At 41.7% G+C, this 20,340-nt stretch overlaps 2 protein-coding genes across 4 annotated transcripts in view; one reads left to right on the top strand and one right to left on the bottom strand.

Moving 5' to 3' along the window:
- The first annotated feature begins 3,729 nt into the window (after positions 1 to 3,729).
- On the top strand, positions 3,730 to 10,943 carry Sclp (leucine rich repeat containing protein 20 sclp). 3 transcript variants are annotated; one of them, XR_913117.1, is made up of 4 exons: positions 3,730 to 3,973; positions 9,704 to 9,847; positions 9,938 to 10,363; positions 10,434 to 10,515. XR_913117.1 is itself a non-coding variant. In XM_011507945.1 (4 exons), exons 1-4 carry the CDS (start codon positions 3,817 to 3,819, stop codon positions 10,598 to 10,600), a joined length of 636 nt encoding a protein of 211 aa, XP_011506247.1. In that variant the 5' UTR covers positions 3,732 to 3,816; the 3' UTR covers positions 10,601 to 10,943. The 3 variants fall into 3 exon arrangements, 2 of the variants coding, with proteins under 2 accessions (XP_011506247.1, XP_011506248.1); XM_011507945.1 differs by having other exon boundaries at positions 3,732 to 3,973; positions 9,938 to 10,105; positions 10,434 to 10,943; XM_011507946.1 differs by lacking the exon at positions 3,730 to 3,973 and adding an exon at positions 8,654 to 8,811 and having other exon boundaries at positions 9,938 to 10,105; positions 10,434 to 10,943.
- A 4,887-nt stretch (positions 10,944 to 15,830) lies between these two features.
- Positions 15,831 to 20,340, bottom strand: part of Cip4 (formin-binding protein 1-like Cip4) — a 58,881-nt gene continuing 54,371 nt past the window's right edge. The window contains exons 8-11 of the mRNA XM_011507944.1: positions 17,373 to 17,680; positions 16,793 to 16,984; positions 16,394 to 16,530; positions 15,831 to 16,176 (exon numbers count right to left, since the gene is read on the bottom strand). Of these exons, the coding sequence (XP_011506246.1) occupies positions 16,019 to 16,176; positions 16,394 to 16,530; positions 16,793 to 16,984; positions 17,373 to 17,680 (795 nt within the window). The 3' untranslated portion in view covers positions 15,831 to 16,018. The remainder of the gene's footprint in view (positions 16,177 to 16,393; positions 16,531 to 16,792; positions 16,985 to 17,372; positions 17,681 to 20,340) is intronic.

Below are 20,340 nucleotides of genomic sequence, written 5' to 3'. Positions count from 1 at the left end.
AGCCCCCACCGCCTTCATACCCTGTAGAGATGAATTTGATATCGATCGAGGAATTCACGATTGATAGGGATTCGTACAAAGTAGAGAGGCGTTTTAATCGACATTAGTCGTCCATTAAATGGCCGAGGTAAGCTCGTACGGGAATGGGGAAGTTCGATGCCGTTACGTGACGAGAGTACTACTCGTTCCAGCTATTCGGTCAGCGTCATTTAAAAGCGCAGCTGGAACATGGAATTGTTAACGCGGGGCTGCTGCCAGGGAATAAAGGACGCGATGAGCTGGAGGAGGAGGCAGCTTGAACTTTCGGTCAAAGACTCGGGTCCCAGGGATGGCCGTCGCATCAATGAGACTCACTTTCCAGGCATTTCTTCACCCTCGCGGCCTCTTTGTCCCGAGCAAGCGGAACGCCAATGCTTTTTGGCAGACACGCAAAATCCTCCAGACTACGCCGAGTTTATATTAGCGCGCGCGTCCACCTCTGCGAATAGCGAGGCCTGTTATTACGATTCTCCCCCACCCATCCACCCCCGTCCCCTCGTCCCCTCGTCCACCCGTCCCCCTTTATCGCCCGCTTCACACACACACACACACACACACACTCTCTCTCTCTCTCTCTCTCTCTCTCTCTCTCTCTCTCACTCTGTGTATATCGCACGCACGAGGATTCTCCGATGCTTGAAATCCCCTTCTCTGCAGCTGTGCTATCACGCCTTTTCTTCATCGTCCAGAGCTTGAATTTAAAAAAGCACTTTGTATTTTTTTCACTCTCTTATTCTTCATCTTCTTCTTCTTCTTCTTCTTCTCTTCCCTTCTCCTTTCCTTTCCTTTTCCCTCAAACTTCGCTCACAACTTACGGTCTTTTTATAGAACTTTCGTAAAAATTAAGCTCTACTTAACGTCGCGATAGCTTTCAATCCTTTATTATTTTGTATAATGATACATTTTTTCATTCCAACTTTTATCATTTCTCATCACTCTCATTATGAGATTATACATATGCTTAAATACGTTAAATACAATAAGCCTTATCGTTAAAGCCGTTATTATTACCGTTATTATTTCTTAGTACATTTGATACGAAGTTATATATAAATAAGTAAGTGTGTAGGTTGGCTATTAATTGTCGTACACTTTAAGACCAAAATAAATGTACTATAGCTTCTTTTAACATAATATACACATCTCTCTTTTAGGTTTTCCACTCCACTCACCCGAACACCCTATTTTTTCTTCAACTTTATTAAGCTAACAAAGTGCAAATTTATGTATAAGAATATCGCAGCTGCAGATGAAAATTATATGGAATAGAATAGAACTTAGGACTATTTAGGGCTTGGCGTTGGCAAGTTAACAGACCATTTTGCGATTGTTCGTTTAATCGAGATTTTTTTTGTTTTTTACGACACAACAGCAAAACAATAATATAAAGATGAAATTTTTGATTATCATTATCAGTACAGTTTTTTTTTTTTTTTTTTTTTTTTTTATATATATATATATCAAATGATTGGATTAAGTCACAGTTTATATTAAGCACTAGTCGATTGCACGTAGCGGTGCAACAATAAAATAAAAAGAAAAAGAGGATTGTATGACGTACATAAAGTCGTTTTAAAACAGAGAGAAAGAAAGTGCAACTTAAAGAGGATCAAAAAATAAACTCTACGTAACGAACAGCATCGCAAAATATATTCGCAAAAAAAGTTAGTGCACGAAAGAATTGAAACGGAAAGTTCCAAGTAACCTAAGAAACCGGAATAACATTAAAACTTACTTTTTCTAATGTTTCGCGGAATGAAATATTGCACAGTGGGTAAACTGCCAACTTAATAACGATTAAAATACATTATACTTCAATATTTTTAAATTTTATCAAATTTCAGTACGAAAATCGCAATAATTTATAACGATAAAGACACCTGGGCTTCCCTACATTTTCATAAAATTCTTATTCAACGCGCAACTATAAACGCTCTCGTATATGTCTATAGTTATTAAAATTCACGAGATTTTCAAAACTAAACATAAGAATATTTAAATTTCATTTTATATGCAAACTTTCATAATTCTTTTATTTTTCTATATTCCCCGTTCAATAATTATATTTTCAAATTTTCACACTAACAATATTTTTCTCTTTTATTTTTATTCTTCTGTTATCTCTTTTTTGAAAAAACTAAAGCTCGATTTTGATTTTAGAGCTTCATCATCTCGAGCTTTTTTATCTTAAAAGTAAGTATATTTTGTTTAAAGATAAAGCAATACACACTTTATAACTACTTGCTTAAATTCTACAAACTACTTCTAATTCTTAAATCGCGTATTATCAATTGGATTGAATTTCCTACGAGATTTTTAAAATTACAAATTATTTATAATTTGTATATAATGATAAATATTGTAAACAACAACAACAACAACAACAACAACAACAACAAGAACAACAACAAGAAAATTGCACTTTATAGTAATTGTTGAGAATTTCACCAAGATAACGAATCAACGACTACAATTACTTTTACAATTATACTGGCAAATAGCACAGAGCCAATTAGGTATATAACGAAAAACTTATCGACATCCTAGTTAATAACAATTAATAGCCGAAATCTCTTCGAACAAAATACTGTTGACGAAATCCATTGTTATGACAAAATGATCGAGGCGTATAATCGAGGAAGCGAAACATTGCCCACCCAACTTTATCAGCGACTACTTTTACAACAACAACGATCTATACAACAAAGCGCTATTCAAAGCACCCGGTGAACGACAAAAAATTTCCTACATCCTCCTCAAATTCGCATATCTGGCTATCGCGCTTTCGCGAGCTTTCGCGGAAACTAGAATTATGAATAAATATAGACGGGCACTCTATCGCCGCGGTAAAGGAGGATCGGGATCAGCGTGGCACGTGAGCAAACATTATCGCTCGCGCACAAGAGGAATAGCAGGCGCGACAAAAGAAAGCGAGGGCGGCAAGTTCATCGATCGGGATCTCGGCAGCGATCTATGCCGTGCGTACAAAGCCAGCGGCGGCGGCGGCGGCGGCGGCGGCGGCGGCGGCGGCTACGGCGGTCGGCCCCGAACGTGTATTACGCGAGGCGCAGACGTCGTCGACAGGTTGCACCTCGGCATTATGACTCTCTAGCACGTGGCGGTGGTAACTATTCCCCCACCCCACTACTCGTCCCACACCCGACCCCCTCAGGCTACCATCGGCCCCGATCGGAACCCCCATCCTGGCCGTCAGCGCGCACTCGCATTTCTCGTTGTTTTCGTCGGGGACAAGGGGGACACGCGAAGAGAGGGAGAGGGAGCGCCGCGAGTGCACCTCTGTGCGAGAGAGTCAGCTGATCGGAGTGGGAGGGTCGGTGCGAGGGCTTAAATAGCACCGGGTGCTCTCGGGCATATCAGTAACAAACGGCGACTCCTGCCAGCGGCTTTCGTTGGCTCCTCGCGGCCGGCTTCGTCTCGAGCCCATCTTTTATTATCTCTCTCTCTATCTCTATCTCTCTCACTCTCACTCTCACTCTCTCTCTCTCTCTCTCTCTCTCTCTGACTCTCACTCTCTGTCCCTCCCTTTCTCGGTCACTCACTCAATCGATCACTCTCACTCTCCCACTCCCGCGCGCTCCTTCTCTCTCTCTCTCTCTCTCTCTCTCTCTCTCTCTTTCTCACTCTCTCACTCACACTCATTAACTCACTAATTCACCAACTCACTCACTCACTGACTCTTCGCGTGGCTCTCTATCGCTTGCATTTGACAAGTAGCGGCTCGTCGCCGTCGCTCGTCGTTGGCTCGTTCGCATAATAATGAAGCCACCGGCCTACAACGCCGAGGAGGTACAGCAGATATCGCAGGAGCAGGGTGAGCGCAATGTAGCTATGGCAGTGTGCGTGCAGCTGGCAGGGAGGGCCATAATCAGGGTGGTCGCGCGCTGCGAAGAGGCCCAGGACAATCGGAATCTCGGTAAGTGGAGCGAGTGAATCCTCGGATGAGGAGGGAGTTTGAGGGTGTGTGCATGGGGTGGTGGGAGCGAGGAAGGATGATACCCTTGGGCAAGCATAAGAGCTTGGCCGCGACGCAAATCCCCGTTGCCCTTGGGAGCTCGGTCGAGGTCCGGGCGCCGTGGCCTCTATCTCGCTCTTCCCTCCCTCATACCTGGGGGGCGATGGTGATAGGGAGGGGCTATATCCGGGGAGATCCGGACGAGAAGCGTGTTCGGCCGATCGAGCCGGGTGATTTACCGTCCGGATGCCGAGATCGGCGACTGTGATCATCCGCGCACGCCCAACTCGCGCCTCGAAACGAGCAGTAACGTCTATTTATAATCGACGACACGTGCGCGCGCGCATTTGCGCCTAGCTGACCCGCTATGAAAGATGACGTGCCGCTCGCTTCCTGGACGATTCGTACGCTCCGAGGCCCCATCCACGCGCCGGCCCGAGAAGAGCGAGAAGGTACATCGAGATGGGTGCGCCGACGGTTCTCTCGAGATCCCGAGATATAAATAAGCATAGGCGCCATAGCTGCGACCCACCTCCATCTCCTCCTCCTCCTCCTCCTTCTTCTTCTTCTTCTTCTTCTTCTTCTTCTTCGTCTCGATGCACAACGACAACGACGACGACGACGACGTCGTGCAACCGCGGATGTAGGGACCTCGAGGGGATTGGGGTTGTTTTGGGATCGCGTGACCTTCTCTCGGCACCCTCGTAAGGACGTGGATCCACTTCGACGACAAGGCCAAATGGTTCAAGTTTCGGCGCTGATGCGAGTAGCATTTATCGCCGAATTAACGGTCCCGCGCATCGCAAGGGAAGCTTGACGGCCGCAAGACAGTAATTCGCTTATGCGAATACGGCAGGTCGTCGGAGCGTCGCTATGAGCGTCGCTTATTGGCACGGAATTGGCTCGCGAATTTCGTTGATGCTAATTGTCATAATCCATCGTTGCTTAGTTGGCGTTCATAATGAGGCGAAATGGGAGCGAAATATCGATTGGGCATTTATTAATTTGATCAGCCCCAATTTGTTCGCCAATAAGTGTCGTAGCACTGTGCTTGTGCTTGGGCTTTGTAGGTGTGGGTGCCGATAAAACAATGATTCTAGATCCGCGTCAATTGTGGGAGTAAATCTGGTGTATGAATTTTGAAGAACAACGTTCGATTGATAATATTTAGCGTTGGAAGTTCGTTTAGCAGATTATGATATTTAACGATCGCATTGGAATTATTGAGAACCAGGTATGTAAAAAAAGTAAATGATCGGCCCGCAAGCGAATACAGTGATTTCATGATTTCAGTGCTGATAAATTGCAATCGACCAAATAAGTCGCTCATGGCTTTTATAGCTTTTAGATGAAAATTTGTTTCTTCCATTCGAGCTTATCTCCGTGATCAGTAGATTCTCGTAAATCGCTGTGACTACTCCAAGGCGATAAAATCACACTTTAACACTGCACTTTTTATATTTCCACGGTATTTCATGGTATTTCATGGTCTTAAAAAGTCTTTGCAAACTGGGTGAAAACTGGCGAACTGTTAAATCGTTCGTTGATGTATTATTTAGAGTAATTGGGAAAACGATTATTAATAATGCCAATCTCTTATTTATTCTTTTTTTTTTCTTTTTTGTTTCTTTCTTTTTTTTTTTTTTTGCCCCTGCCGTTTGTTTTTGTTTGTGTATTTCTTTGGAGCAATTGCGATTACATTTGAGCAATTCGTATCCCGCTGTATGAAATTTTCATCGCAATCCATTCAGTCTCGATTATACGTCAAAGTCTTGAAATTAGTGCTGATGCTATGTAATGCACAGGACAAGTCAAATACTTATAGAGTGCGGGACTTGGTGGTTTCCGGAGACCCCGAGGGATTCTAACTGGAGTAACGAAAGAACGATGTCGATTGTTTCGCACGAAGCTTGAACATCGACTACGATCAAAGCGAGCGCTCTTCCTTTACCAATTGACGAGGCACTTTCGCCGTCCGAACATGATTTAAGCTTATTCCCAGCTGGGGTTAGAGCCACTGGTTTTAAGTGCCGCAGGATATCGAATTGTCAAAATAAATGGTCCAGGGAGTTACGGGGAGGCGAGCCCGTGAAAAGAATTATGCTCCTACAAGCAGGTTACAACAAGGTGACAAAGTCGTCAATATTAACCTCGACCGGCGAAATCGGGAAGAAAAGACGGAGGAAGCGGAGACTGCGAGTCCACGAGAAAGGGCGTACGACGGTGAAAGGGAGATAGTAGCCTCACTGTCGCAGTCGACGCATCAACAAGTGCGTCATTTGGCATCGAGCTTACGACGTCATGCAGTGTGCGTGCATTTTTCCTTGCGACAATTTCTTTCCACGACCATTTACGCCTCTGATCCCAAACCCTTATTCCCACGTTCGATCGACAACGTTCGCTGCGGGCACACCTCGGCGTGATAATTACGCGCGACTGAGCGCGATCATCCCTCCAAATTCCCATAATACCGTCGACCTTTCATCAATCCCAAACTGCCAATAACTCGAATTTTTATTTCGTCATGTTTGGAGGATAACGTTCGTTCTTGTTAGGATTATTGAAGGAACGACGACGACGACGACGACGACGACGACGACATTCGTTTACCCGTTACTGTTTTATCCTGCGCGATAGCATCGCGAGCGTGCAGAGATCGCGAATAACTGCGCGTCCTTGCGATAATTGTGCTCCCATGAGACAGAGGAGGCGCTTCATGGGCACCGACGTTGAAAGACAGGAGAGCGCGAAATTGCGTAAAAAGCCGTAGAGAATCGAGGGAGGACGAGGCGAGAATGTGAGGTAAATTTGGTCGGGTAGGGTGGGTGGGAAAAGGGACGCTGGGCGAGAAAGGCGAGGGGCGTTTGGTGATGCGATAAGGGAACGGGAAAGCACAATTAGCCGGCGTTCGCGGATCTAGGATATCATCCTGGTCGCGGGAAGGCTCATCCGGGTACTCGACGCGCAACAAAAGTGAAATGCGAGCGACGCGCAACCAATATCGCAGAGGATTGATATCTCGCGGCGTTGCGTAACGCGTCCGGCCATTGTTCCCCTCGGTGGTGCATGGAGGCGCGAGGCGTACAAGAGCACCGATGCATCTTACTCGCTTCTTCTGCTTTTACCGTTAAAGCGTCTATTTTGGTCCGGGAGGGGCCGCGGGGAACTCGGGAAAGCGCTTGGAAATGTCGCGAGTCCACCGCGCTTGTTAAAGCACGGTGGGTCAAAGCACCGAGGGTGGAACGTGGTGCTGCCATGGCGGTCCCCGGGGCTGAATGGGAGGCGACGGTGGCCGACAAGCAGCGTCGGGACAATGGAAAAACAGCGCTTTGAAACGCGGAATGGAATCTCGGGGCGCGAGAGGGAAGAGCAGGGGCTGATCCTTTGTCCCTCGTTATTTCCGCGGATTTTTGTCAGCGCGACTAAAATAAGTCTCTTTGTGCGATAGAGGCCGGGGGGAGTGCGTGGCAACCGAGTGGCCCCGTATATGGGAGCATCGAGGGCCTTAAAAGGCAGCTTGCCGTGAGAGAAGGACGCGTTGTGTGGCGATGAGAGCGCGGAGGATCCCGCACGGAGTGTGCACCAGTTTTCGCCGTCGCTGGATTATGGGCGACGAGAGGATCGTGATGAGCGTAAGAGGCACCGGCCACCGGAGCGAGCCAGGCGTATTCGCGAAAGCGCCAATTATTATGTTCGCGAGAGCGCGTTTGCGCGATCTTTCCGGGCATATTTGCAAAGTAGCGCGCATCGGAGAAAACTGCGTTGCGTTCGATATCGTTTCCTCGCCTATCCGCCGTCTCTTACGTAAGTCACAAAATAATTAATAGGTTATATAAAGTAACGAGCCTTCCAGCATGTAACAATTAAATAAGAAGAAAAATATTATTTTTTGCCACATGTCGATAAAAAGAGCAACGCGAGCGCTCCACGGTGAAAACGAAAAGGATAATTAGCTCCCGCTGAATAACGATGCTCTTTGTTGAATGGAAAGAGAGGGGGGGATGCCCAAAATATTAGCCTAGTAGTTGTCATTGGGGCATCGCAGTCCTGGGATTCGAGCGACTTTTTGATCGTTCTCATAATGTCGTCACGTCGTCGTCGTCGTCGTCGTTGTCGTGGCTTAAATCCTATAAGCGGAGACACGGGCCAGATTTCAATGCAAATAAGTCACCGTTTCCGCACGAGCAAACGAACGCACGAACGAACGAACGAACGAACGAACGAACAATATAAATAAGTGACAAAAAATGATGCAGCAGGGGCGTATAATTGCGTGCGAGGACATCCTCGAGATAATAAGGATCGGTGTGTGAGCGCGAGCGATCGACCGACTAATGCATTAGATGCCGTCGGTAACAATCGGAGTAAATAAATTATCGCGCGACGACTATTTGCTTTCTCTCTTGTCTCGTCTCGTCTCGTCTCGTCTCTCTCTCTCTCTCTCTCTCCTATTTTGACGCTCGAGTTTCCATTATTCGCGTAACGATCAGCGAGTGAAAAGCGATGGGCAGATAAGAGCCGAGGGCCCGACCTCGCCTCAAGGCTCCTGCACGCCACTGCTATTTTCGTAACTTTCCGGATGGCGGAGGCGGTGGCGGCAGCAGCGGCGACGGCAGCAGCGAGTGCAGCGGCGAAGGACGGAGAGGGACAGAGGGAGTAGGCGTCGCCATCGAGGCTCGTCACTGCTGTGTAGCGGCAGTCGCGCACCCGGAAGTCTCGCGCTCGGGCGGGCAACATGGCGAGCGCCGTGACGAAGGTCGTCCTGCAGTGCGAGGAAGCCCAGGAGAGCGGCGCCCTTGGTAATGTCCGGTCAAATCCGAGTAGCTTCGGCGCTCGATTTGTTGAGGGTCGGGGAACAAATTCGACGGCCCTCTCCCCCTTATGCGTGACGATCGTGGAGAAAAGTGCGCGCTAACAATGGCCGCGAGGAAAAGCGCCCGGACGGGCGTGTCAGTGCACCCGGAAACTTGCGCCTCGCCTCGGGCCCCACGGAGAAAGCGTTGAACGTTCGCTTTCGCATGCCGCGGTTACGTTTAGGGCGCGATGGATCGTGGATTCTCGACCACCGGCGACTCGCTTCCGTTTCTCCGCTATTTCCGCGTCGCTCGCGTTCGCTCGCCTTAATCCGCTAAACTTGCGATAAATTTCCCGAGATTGTCCCGGACAGCGTGGAAAGGGGAGTTGGGAGCGCGATTGGGCGGAACGAGCCGGAGCTCGAGCTGTCGTGCGATACGTCAACGGTCGTTCCTGGTCGCGGAGCTTGTTCGCAAATAATGCGGGCGTCGATGGAGCTGGTGCTGGGGCTGGGGTATTAGGGCGTCGAGCGTCTTCTTAATTAGCATGACTAATGGTAGGGGATAAGCCAGCTAACGGCGCTTATACCCATTCGCTCCAATTTTACAAAGTCAGCCACGCTATATACGTGCTATTAATAAAATCGTTTTTAAAAAGTGAGAGAGAGAGAGAGAGAGAGAGAGAGAGTGAGTGAGTTGCAAGTAAATCCTTGGCCCAGTTTCTGTCGGATAACGGTCCTATGGAGAGTGGATCTCTTAGACGCGCGGGATAAACCAAGCAAGACGCAATTTTAGGATATTGGAAAGGAAGCTGTTCCGAGGGGACACGGATGTTACGCTGGCGAACGTAGCCAACGAGTCCAAAGAGTCTTCAACTTAGTGTCTCGCATGTTCGCAGATCTGTCCGAGTGCCAGCTGATGCAAGTACCGGATGCCGTCTATCATCTCATGAGGCACACGGAGCTCAAGAGCTGCGACCTCTCGGGTAACGTCATCACCAAGATTCCGCCGAAATTCGCCGTCAAGTTCTCTCTCATCACTGGTTCGTACACTTATGCAATGCTTGATTAATTCAACTGGCACATTAACTCTCACGATTAAAAATTTTCGCTTTCTCGACGCTTTTCCACAGAGCTGAACCTGAGTCACAACCAAATGAGTAAATTGCCGGAGGAACTGTCGGAGCTCCAAGCGCTCGAGAGGCTCGACATCTCATACAACGCCTTTATCGCCCTACCCGTTGTCACCTTCCGAATACCACAGCTCAAGCGGCTCCTCGCCAATAACAATTCTATAATCGGTGAGTCACCACCACAACCACCATCATCGCAATCACCATCACCCGTCGCGCGACCGGCAATTACGCTTTAAACGGCCGTATAAATGAGCCGCCAAGGTGAAAGTAAAGTGTGCGCGGCTGCAGCGAAGCGACGAGGCGGGCAGTGTCGCGTGTCGATTGGCTCGTCACGTCGATTAAAAGGCTCGGGAAGTCCCTGGCCAATCGACGCGCGATTCCCGAGCGCATTGAAGGAGCACAACAGCAGCGCGACCGTGAAAAGTAGGAGGCGCCCAAGGCTAATAATACCAAAGACTAACGCAAACAATCTCTCTTGTGTGTAATAAATTAGAGATCGACGTGGAGATGCTGAGGCACTCACCGGCGCTCGAGTTCATCGACTTGAAGGAGAATCCACTTCCGGCGCGCATCCACGACCACTTGCAGGACCTCTCGTTACGGTTGAGGATCGACTTGTCGTCCCGCCAGCGCGAAGAGTGGGAGGACCTCAGCGTCTGAGCAACATCGGAGCCTACTCACTCGTGGCTGCGGGCCCGGCTAATAATATGGAGCACGACGGGACGGGGGAAAGGAGGAAGAGTAACTTACAGAGGCGGACACGTCGCACCACGTTTCCTTTCTTTTTCCCATTTTGTACAGTTTAATGTTTCGTGCGTAATAAGCGTGGGACGATGGGACGCGTCCGCGCCCCACGCAACCCGTTGACATTTTCCGGCGCGTATGTTTGATCGATCGTTTGTCTCCTTTAATCCTTAATATTCGCGGGTCGAGTTGTCGATACGGATAAACGTTACCACGCCCAGTCACAGATCACGCTCACCCTCTCTCATCCTTCTCCTCCTTTCCAACAATCACACATTGTATATTCTTTGAACTGTCGACGAGGAGCGCATGAGAGTCGTCGATGTGCGTCTAACGTGGCGCACATTAAATCCTGAATGCAAAACTGTATCGAAGGGTGAAACGTCAACGATATTGTTGAAGAAGATTAGGGATGAGCGCGCGGCGCATCGTCGATTCCTCATTTCTGCACGATTATCCAAGTGGTCAAGTTTCTTATCGCGAAGGAAATATTATGGGGTGGTTTTTTTTTTTAAAAATTCTAGCCCTACAGAAGGAAAGGAAACGTCAATGTCTATATTGCTAACGGATTTAGTAAGGGTTTGACGATTGTTTGTTACATAGCTCGAACAAAGAGAGAGAGAGAGAGAGAGAGAGAGAGAGAGAGAGATGCGGGTGCGATAATGTCTAATCCAATAAGCGCTTTATACTCATTTAAAATAATCATAACTTTATAATAATAGTTTTAACTCAAGTTTGTTTTATAATATCATATACTTTGTGTGTGTGCTTGTGTGCGTGCGCGAGCCAACAAAATTTTGTAATGACGTTTCACGCAGCCGTTACAGTCGATTTACAAAATACCGTCATTATGAATTGACTCCGAAAATCGCTACGCACGTGTAAAATATAAAATACTTTCTCGATGTCCGTTAGGTATTATATAATCAACTTCAATTTGTAAATAATGTTATAAATAATGTTTATAATCCCTGCGAGACGTACATACGCACGCGCGAGCACACATTAATGGCTTTTTTCATCCTCAGGCGGCTTTCAAAGATTTAAAATGTGGATGTTAATGTACAATAAAATTATCCATTATCGCACCCAGAATTATTTAATGAGATTGTTACTACGATGCCCAAGTACCTAAATATAATTTGTCAGCGTTTTTTTGACCCGACTCTTTATCGTGATACATTAATGACAAAGTAATCAAAGCGCAAAGTAAGTTTAAACTTGACACATCCAGCCACTCTTATTCGAACAATAATTAAGAAATGGAATTTTGTGTTTTCAATCTCCACTATGATTGAGTTAATTCACATTCATTATTTTAAATCTTTTAACATATCAAGATTTTTACTTAAGCAAGAGATTATAAATTGGTCGCATTTTCATAAAATGGAAATAAAAATTTTACACATATTGTGTAATTTATTGTCGTATGACAAAAGTATGGAGTAAAAGAAGTAAGAAAAAACAAAAACGAAAAAAAAAAAACCAAAAACAAAAAATTATATGCTTTAAACACAGGCGCTTATATACAATATGTTATTAATAATATTCGTGCAATAATTCAATAAAAAAGAAAAAGAAAAAAAAAGTGTCTCCGTATATAAACAATTGTGACACATTTAGACAGTAAAATAAATTATTTGTATCTTTGCTACACTATTTATCGTTTTACTTTGGAAATTATTTATATACAGCAATTTTTTGTTATGAACTTCGTTTGTGAAAAAATGTATACCGATTATAATATAAAAAGGAAAATGTGTATGATAATTTTTAAGTTAAGATTAATTTGTTTTAAATCTTTTTTCCTATTTTTTTTCTTCAAACTGACTGTTCGCTTTGAACATCGTAGCATTGTTTTATTAAAAATACGTGACTGCAAGTAAAGTTTGTAATGGTCATTTTAATGACCGATTAACTGTCAGTGCCTTCGAAGCGAATAAAGTAATTAAAAGATAAAACAAATTATCGTATAATAATTGTCATGAGATCTCGACGAGGCAAATGAATTAGTAAATAAATTAGTGTGTGCGACGAACAAGCGGTACTATTCGACTAGAAAAATTAATTATCAAAGATGACGAGTATTGTCGATTTTAATTAATCATACATCATTCGTTACATTAATTATCATCTCTTATTATTATTTTTACTTTTCAACGAAAGTATAAATTGAAAATGTTTTTTTTGTTTTGTTTGTGAATGGCAGTAATGTTACGTCCGGCGACTTTTTCAACGATGTGTGCGAGAAATTCCTTTACCTATTCATATTCTTAAACTCAGTTTTGAAATTATTTGTAACACACTGTAATTTCTATCTAGTCAATTGTCCACTGGACGTAATACATTTTGTGAGAATAAAGTTTGTACATTATTTATCCTTATTTATTAGTTACATAAAACATTATGGATACTATAATAACAATAAACAATAATTTACGGGTTTTAATAAATTAATAATTAAATTGGAATTCCGTTTTAATTGTGAAAGAGCTCACAATCTTCATTTATTATACACAAAATGAAACTAATAAGCTTTGTACAGATATTAAAAAAAAAAATTGACAAGAGAAGTTAAGGTGCTGATAATTTGAATGAATATTTTACTCATTCGGTTAAAAATTTTGTAGAAACGACGAAAATATTTCTTGCCAAAGTCTTCGAGCGATCAAATATTTTTGAAAAACAATGAAAAAATAATGATAATCTCGACGTGGAATATTATCGATTATTAGTAGTTTCATTATTTTTCAAAATGATTGAATCGTTTGTAAAATAGTTTACGGATAAATAGTCGAGGAAGGGCAATAATGTCAAGACTCGCCTACTTGCTCTTTGCAGTATATAAATGAGTTATATTGGCTTTAGTACCTATATTTTATCAATGATGATAAATTTATTAATTATCATTAAAACTATAAGTCGCTTAGTTAATTATCTACAGTCTTCATCGCGATCGCTAGTAAAAAAAATCACAAAATATACAAAGAATTGACATACTTAAAATGTCCATTGCTAGTCGTCTTGCCTACTTCGGCCACCATTACTTTCTCACTTGTGTATTAATCTGTAATTAACAAATTGCGATTTGCAAAAATTATCGTTAAAATTGAAGGTCACATTTTTCTCCCGATCGACAATAAATTACAAGTCTTAAAATATATTTATGTATTTTTTGTATTTAAATTTAAAGAACCACAATAATGGCGCGGCTATTTGATTCATGTAAAATACAACATAGATAAACAAACAATAAAATACGTTTTTCGAGAGACAATCATTGCTGTTGTGTAAAATGTTTAATTGCTTGTTTGCTAATGTATTTTACCGAAACCGTAATTACATAATGAAATCTATAGTTTAACGATAAAATATATATATATACACATGCGCATATACGCGTAATATATGCGATTAACACATTTATGAATTTTAATCGTGGTCCATGGTTTATTCAAGACATGTACAAACATGCTCCTGATGAAATTCCGAGCTTCCCCATTGGAACAGGTATTCGTGCATACAAAGCTATTATCAAATGAAAACATTATTTTTTTGTTTTTGTTTTTGTTTATATATATATATATATATATATATATATATAATTAAAAAAGAAAAAAAAAGAGAATTTAAAGTTTGCTCTACAGTCAATCCGATAAAATGTGAATTAATATTTCTATAAGGGTAGAGTTTATAGTTACATAGTATTGGATATTTAATTATTTTATAAAAAATTTCTTGTACATTTTGCTTATAGTATGCTATTTTTCCATTCGTTAATGACAATGGCATAACAAAATTTACAATATTTCGATTACAAACGGAGAATAAACATTTCATTGTTTCAAATTCATCATAATTCTTACTTGCATTCTTAACAAAAGTCTTAAAAATTTGAGAAATACGGTTATAACATAAAATCAATCTTCAAATCATAGCTGTACCCTGCATAAATTTATTATCGTTGACATTGATAAAATCACGGTTCTTATACTTCGTACATGTATTATTATTACTATTACTATTACTATTACTATTATTATTTTTTATTATCATTATAATTATTATTATAATTTTTATTTTCATTATTTTCATTATCATTATCATTATCATTATCATTATCATTATCATTATTATTATTATTATTATTATTATAATAAACGCTAGTAAATTTAACAATTGAAATCTTGACACTTATCTGCTTGACTAGCATTGTGCTATGTTCTAAGGGAATCGTGCCATAATCGTATAATAATAGATGAAGGGGGGGGGGGGGAGAAAAAAAAAAGAAGAAAAAAAAAGTCGTGCCAGATGTCGGATAAGTAAAACTTAAAATTCGTACGGGACTCCGATTCTGGCACTTTCACGCTTACATTCTCTTGTTCGGTTTTTCGATATACACTGACATTTATTTACACAGATCTAAGTTTCAATTCATCGATAATGTTTTCTTTCCTAAGTGACATTCGAGCAATTTATCGCAGGCTCCCTATTAATGCCGAAAGAATTGATTTGTTTATATTATGTACACATAAAGTACCTCTTTTCACACCAAAGTGGAATTTGTCTACATCGTTGACGCAATCACACCCGATAAACGGGTGAATTTGGCTGATATTCAGTCTCTCGCCACAAATCGTTTCATTGAAATATAATTGATAAAATGTCTTAATGCTATCACGCATACACAATTCTGACATTATTTGATAAATAATACGCGTACTTTCGACACTGGAATTACTCATTATGCGAATAATATATTGCAAACAATGGAACATATTAGAGTTACGATGCCGTTGCGCTCATCTGACAAGAGACCACCATTCTATGGCTGTGTTAGCATTACAATCTTATAACTACACGCAAGGGGAATTGCACGGGATTCGATAGATATTTAAAAATAATAAAATCACAAAAATGGATGCCTTCGTTCTTCGCTCTTGGGGGGTGGGGGTGGGGGTGGGAGAAACAATGAGTACTCGAGCAGCGGATTGCAAGTGCCCCGCTAAGCTTGTGCTTGTCCACCGTCGAGGTCCCAAGGATCGACCGATGCGAGTCTTTGTGGCGAAGAAGCGTGTCGTAGTCGCACACGCACACACACTTTCATCTCTTTCATTAGCCTTACGATTCCAATCGGCTCGATTAAAGCTCTCGTTGCAGCTCGACGGGCATTCTCTACTCGATCAATATCCCTCTAAGCAGCCAGTCAATCCGAGATATGTATATGCTGAGTTCCAAGTGACAATATTAACCTTTAGCGACGACCGGCATCTCTTCAGATTCCTCGATTTCGCTTTTTATAATGCTTTATTGTAAGCGGGCCAAGTATCGTGACTATGTATTATATAAATGACATTCTATGTATGATGTAGGCACGAAGCCCTCGATCGGCTGCGAAATTCGACGAACTCTTGTCCATCCGTCGCCTTGATCCAATTCAATCATGTAGAGCTCCTCGCCGTCGTACATTGGTATCGAACCTTCGCTAGTGGCTAAACAGAAGTATACAAAAACAAAAAGAAAAGAATGAAAAAAAATGAAAAAAAGCAAGAAAAATGAAATATTGTCGTTCGTTATGGGATCGATTGATTGATCGTCGTTAATTGCTACAGAAATCGTTAGCGGAAACAATGTACAGATTTCTGTGCGCGATCGTCAATCGGAATTTGATTTAATGAACTTTGGCCGGCGGCACAATTTTACACTCACCGTCGAAAGGATACAGGGCCTTACAAGTTCCAAGGGGAGGCTGAGCGTCTACCTCGTCGACGTAATATTCTTCCCCTGTGCTGCCTGGCAGCGATGTCCTTGATGCTCCAAGACCAGACTCCGGGCTATTCGTGGAACTGTGCATGAGTATGGTGAAACAAAAGAGTCGATACAAAATTTCTAATCTAAACTTTCTAACAAGCTATTTTGTTCGTAAATCGTGCTGAAAGGGTGAGCCTGTCTGCGAGACATTCTAGGGATTAATTTGACTTTACTTGAGCGAGAACTCGACATTTTTACGATAAAAAAAATATGTAAAATAATCATCGTTCGAACGAATACTTAATGCACAAATCCAAAAATAAATGCGCTGAAAATAATGGCAAAGTATGAACCTACCCATGCGTCGGCTGTGGTGTGCCTGGTGTACTTTTTTTATTCAGCGCCTGATTGGCATTAGCATTGCTAACGCTGGAATCTGACGCGGATCTCGACAAACTTTCCTCGCCTCCCGAATGACTCGACCTTCTCGAACTTAATGGCCTTGTGGCTGAGCCATTTGTCGTTGGTTTTCTTTGTAACTGACTCGGGCTGTCGAAATTAACAAAAATCATTAATTAGCCTATTTAGGGCGGATGCGCGACCATCTCTCTTATTTATATTAAAGCCGATTCTTTCCTTAATTAATCGTTCATTTGTTCATTAATTTTTTTCACGACTACCGTTATAAACAGCTATAGGTCGCTCGCCACTAGTCATTCGCAGTTAAATTTAACAATTTACAATTTCCATACGAGTGCATTCGTGCAGAGCAATGGAGCGACGAGCTCCATACCATAACGCATAGATGCGTTACAATGTGACAATTTGATGGGAGAGAGTATGAATGCGTTGATGAAAGCGTAGCCGAATTCGCATGGAAGGCGCGTCGTCAATTACGTCAATTACGGTGCGCCGATACGCTAAAAAGCGACGATACCTTGATAAACTAACGCCCGCCTTAATGGCATCGTCCAAATATCCTTGGAATTTGATCAGCTCGGCGCCGAGTTTGTCAAGCTTGTTACTCGACTGGCTCAATTGACTCTCTATAGTCATGGGATCGCCAAGGGCGGGATTCTGCTCGTAGACGCCTTTCATCTTCATCAGGGCGTCCCTCGCCGCCGTTTCTTGCTGTATTTTTGCTTGCATGTCATCGAGCTTCTGCTGCAGTCGTTTTTTACGCTGATTGGGCGGCAGGTCGCTAAAGTCCTCCTTTGCGCCGTCACCGTAACCCGGAACATTGTTCTGGAAAAGTTGACGAGCATGAGCTGAGATCGTAAGGATCGATCGCCAGTGAAGAGAGATAAACAAAAATGAAAGTAAATAAACGTTAAGTTAGTAGCAAGTTAGTGAGAATTAAGAAAGCGGTGAAGCGTCATGGCAATTTTTTTTTTTTTTTTTTCAGCAAGCTTATCGACGTTTAATTGAAAATTGACAAAATGTAAGTATGAGGTAAAAATATCGTTGCGTAAAAAGTCTTCGATAAACTATTTGAGAATTGGGTAAGAAAATGATTTCATGCGCTTTGAGTTATTGTAATGCGAATGCACGATAGCGTTTGACACTATTTACTTATGAAAACGAAGTCTGACATTATTTTTATTGTTTGATAGGGTTTGCTTGGCTGGAAACTTTGATTACACACTCTCGCGATTTTTATAAGAAAAAGTTGCTCGCAACTTCGCAATATCAAACAAAGTGATCCAAGCTATAATTTGATAATGTTGTTAGTGATTCGTTTTTGAATATTCGTTGCTAATGTCAAAGGAATTGGAAAAATTCATTAATCACGGAGTAATCAGAGAATAATTGGCAAATTTTTATTTAAAAGAGGCAATCACGTTTTTACCCAATTGTGCACACAAAAAAAAAGGAAGAAAAAAAAAAACACGAGGAAAAAGAAAGAAAAACATAAAAATGAAAAAGAACACAATGAAAGAACCGAAAAAACTTAGATATTTAATAACAAAACCAAAACTTTTGCATTGCCGTTAGATATTAAAATGCAAATGCATTAAAAACAATGACAAAAACAAAAACCAAAAAAAAAAAAAAAAAAAAAAAAAAAATACAAAAACAAAAACAAAAAACGAAAAAATTAATAATAAATTATAAGACAAATTCACGATTGAAATTTAAAATCTATGCATATTGTAGAGAACAGACCTTCAAAGCTATGCACACCTCGATCAACTTCTGTCGTTTCCATGAAACAAATCACAAAAGCGTGTCATTCAGCGGAATTGATAATATTTTCATTACAATAATTCATTAAATTATTAAATTTTATTATGAAATTGTATATTCAAGCCCACCCCCCCCCATCCCGTGTTCAAAAGGTAGTGGGTGGGCGTCATTTTTTTAATTACCTCAATTAATTAAATCATAGTAGAAGTTTGTTAAGTGATTAGTACATATGAAAAATGAGTTATTTGACAAGTGCGTTGGCTTGGTTTCGGTTATATGATTTAATTAAGTGGTTTATTGTATTACGAGTGAATTCAGAGGCACGAGACGAGTGTCTAATGAGGCACAATAGGTAAGAATAGCAGAGTGTTAAAACAAAATCTATGCATGCCAATGGTACACAATGCTGACAATACAATGAAATACAATCATTCAGGCAAAAAGTTGGGCTCGTGTCTAAATACTTACTAGGTTGGATAGCGAAAATCCAAATTCACACCACGTGGTTGATTGCAAGCAAGAAAGGCCGTAGGTAGACCGAATCAAATTAAATTAAAAGCAATTTATTATAAATATGATTATTATTACAGTGATATCAGAAATATAATACAATGTATTTATCAAATAAATACTCGGGAATTGAGTTGACGATCTATATGCTTTTATTATAAGGAATAACACGAGTTCCAGCGATACTACTACTACTACTACTACGCTCCTTGCGAAATTACTCAACTAAGTTACATCTACGAATTACAGGATTAGCTTAATTGCTTAATGAAACTGAAAACAGTTGTACATCTAAATGTTTGGTGTTAGACTATATTGAGGGTGCGACAAGCAAGCTGTTTTACGATAATAAAAATAATGTTTCAAGTTCATATGTGTGTGTGTGTGCGTGTGCGCGTGTGTATGTGGCTGCTAAAGAATAATTTACGAAGCGTTTAATTAAAATATCGATGGCTCTATTTACATATTAGTATTTAAATGTAATTTAATCTTACATGGATAGCTAGATGGACGGGCGCGCGCGCGCGCGCGTGTGTGTTCTGTGTGGAGGGGCGCGCTTAAGCATTGGCAAAATGATGCATGTATCATTGAGCATAAAATATCGAGGGATAAGATTATATTTGCGATTTACATATGGTTTTTCACATTTTTCTCACTTTAGCTTAGCTACTCGAGGATGCTCAATAGCCTGCCATTGGATGGGCAAAAGATAAAAAATTTACAATATACGTTATTGCAAGTATTGGCAAATATTTACGATAATCTATAGTATAGTCGTAACGAAGACGCGTGTTAAAATTTATTTATTAATTTTTTTTTTTTCTTTATTGTTCTTTCATTCCGTATTTCGACGCTTGAACTTTTACGATATCGACCGCACGCGAGGTGTAAAGCAACATTATAAAGTATTTATTAACGAGTACGGGAGGATACAACAATCTTAAACACAATATCAGATAATGCTAAATTATAGAGTAAGTATATGCTATTTATAAATTAAGCAAAAATTCCGTGAAATTCAAAGGTCGGCTCGTAAATTACTTTGGCTCAGAAACCAATTAAGCGCACGACTCACTTAAACGACTTACGTTACACCAATTTATTTGCCGCCGCGCACAAGAAGCATAATGAATACAAAAGAAAGAAGAAAGAAGAGAGGAGAGAGGAGAGAGAGAGAGAGAGAGAGGAGAGAGAGAGGAGAGAGAGAG

The sequence above is a fragment of the Ceratosolen solmsi genome, unplaced genomic scaffold (assembly GCF_000503995.2).
Source record: "Ceratosolen solmsi marchali unplaced genomic scaffold, CerSol_1.0 scaffold1, whole genome shotgun sequence".
In the NCBI taxonomy this organism is placed as follows: domain Eukaryota; kingdom Metazoa; phylum Arthropoda; class Insecta; order Hymenoptera; family Agaonidae; genus Ceratosolen; species Ceratosolen solmsi.
Note: the sequence above shows the minus strand (reverse complement) of the source record. Positions and strands in the feature narration are given on the sequence as shown.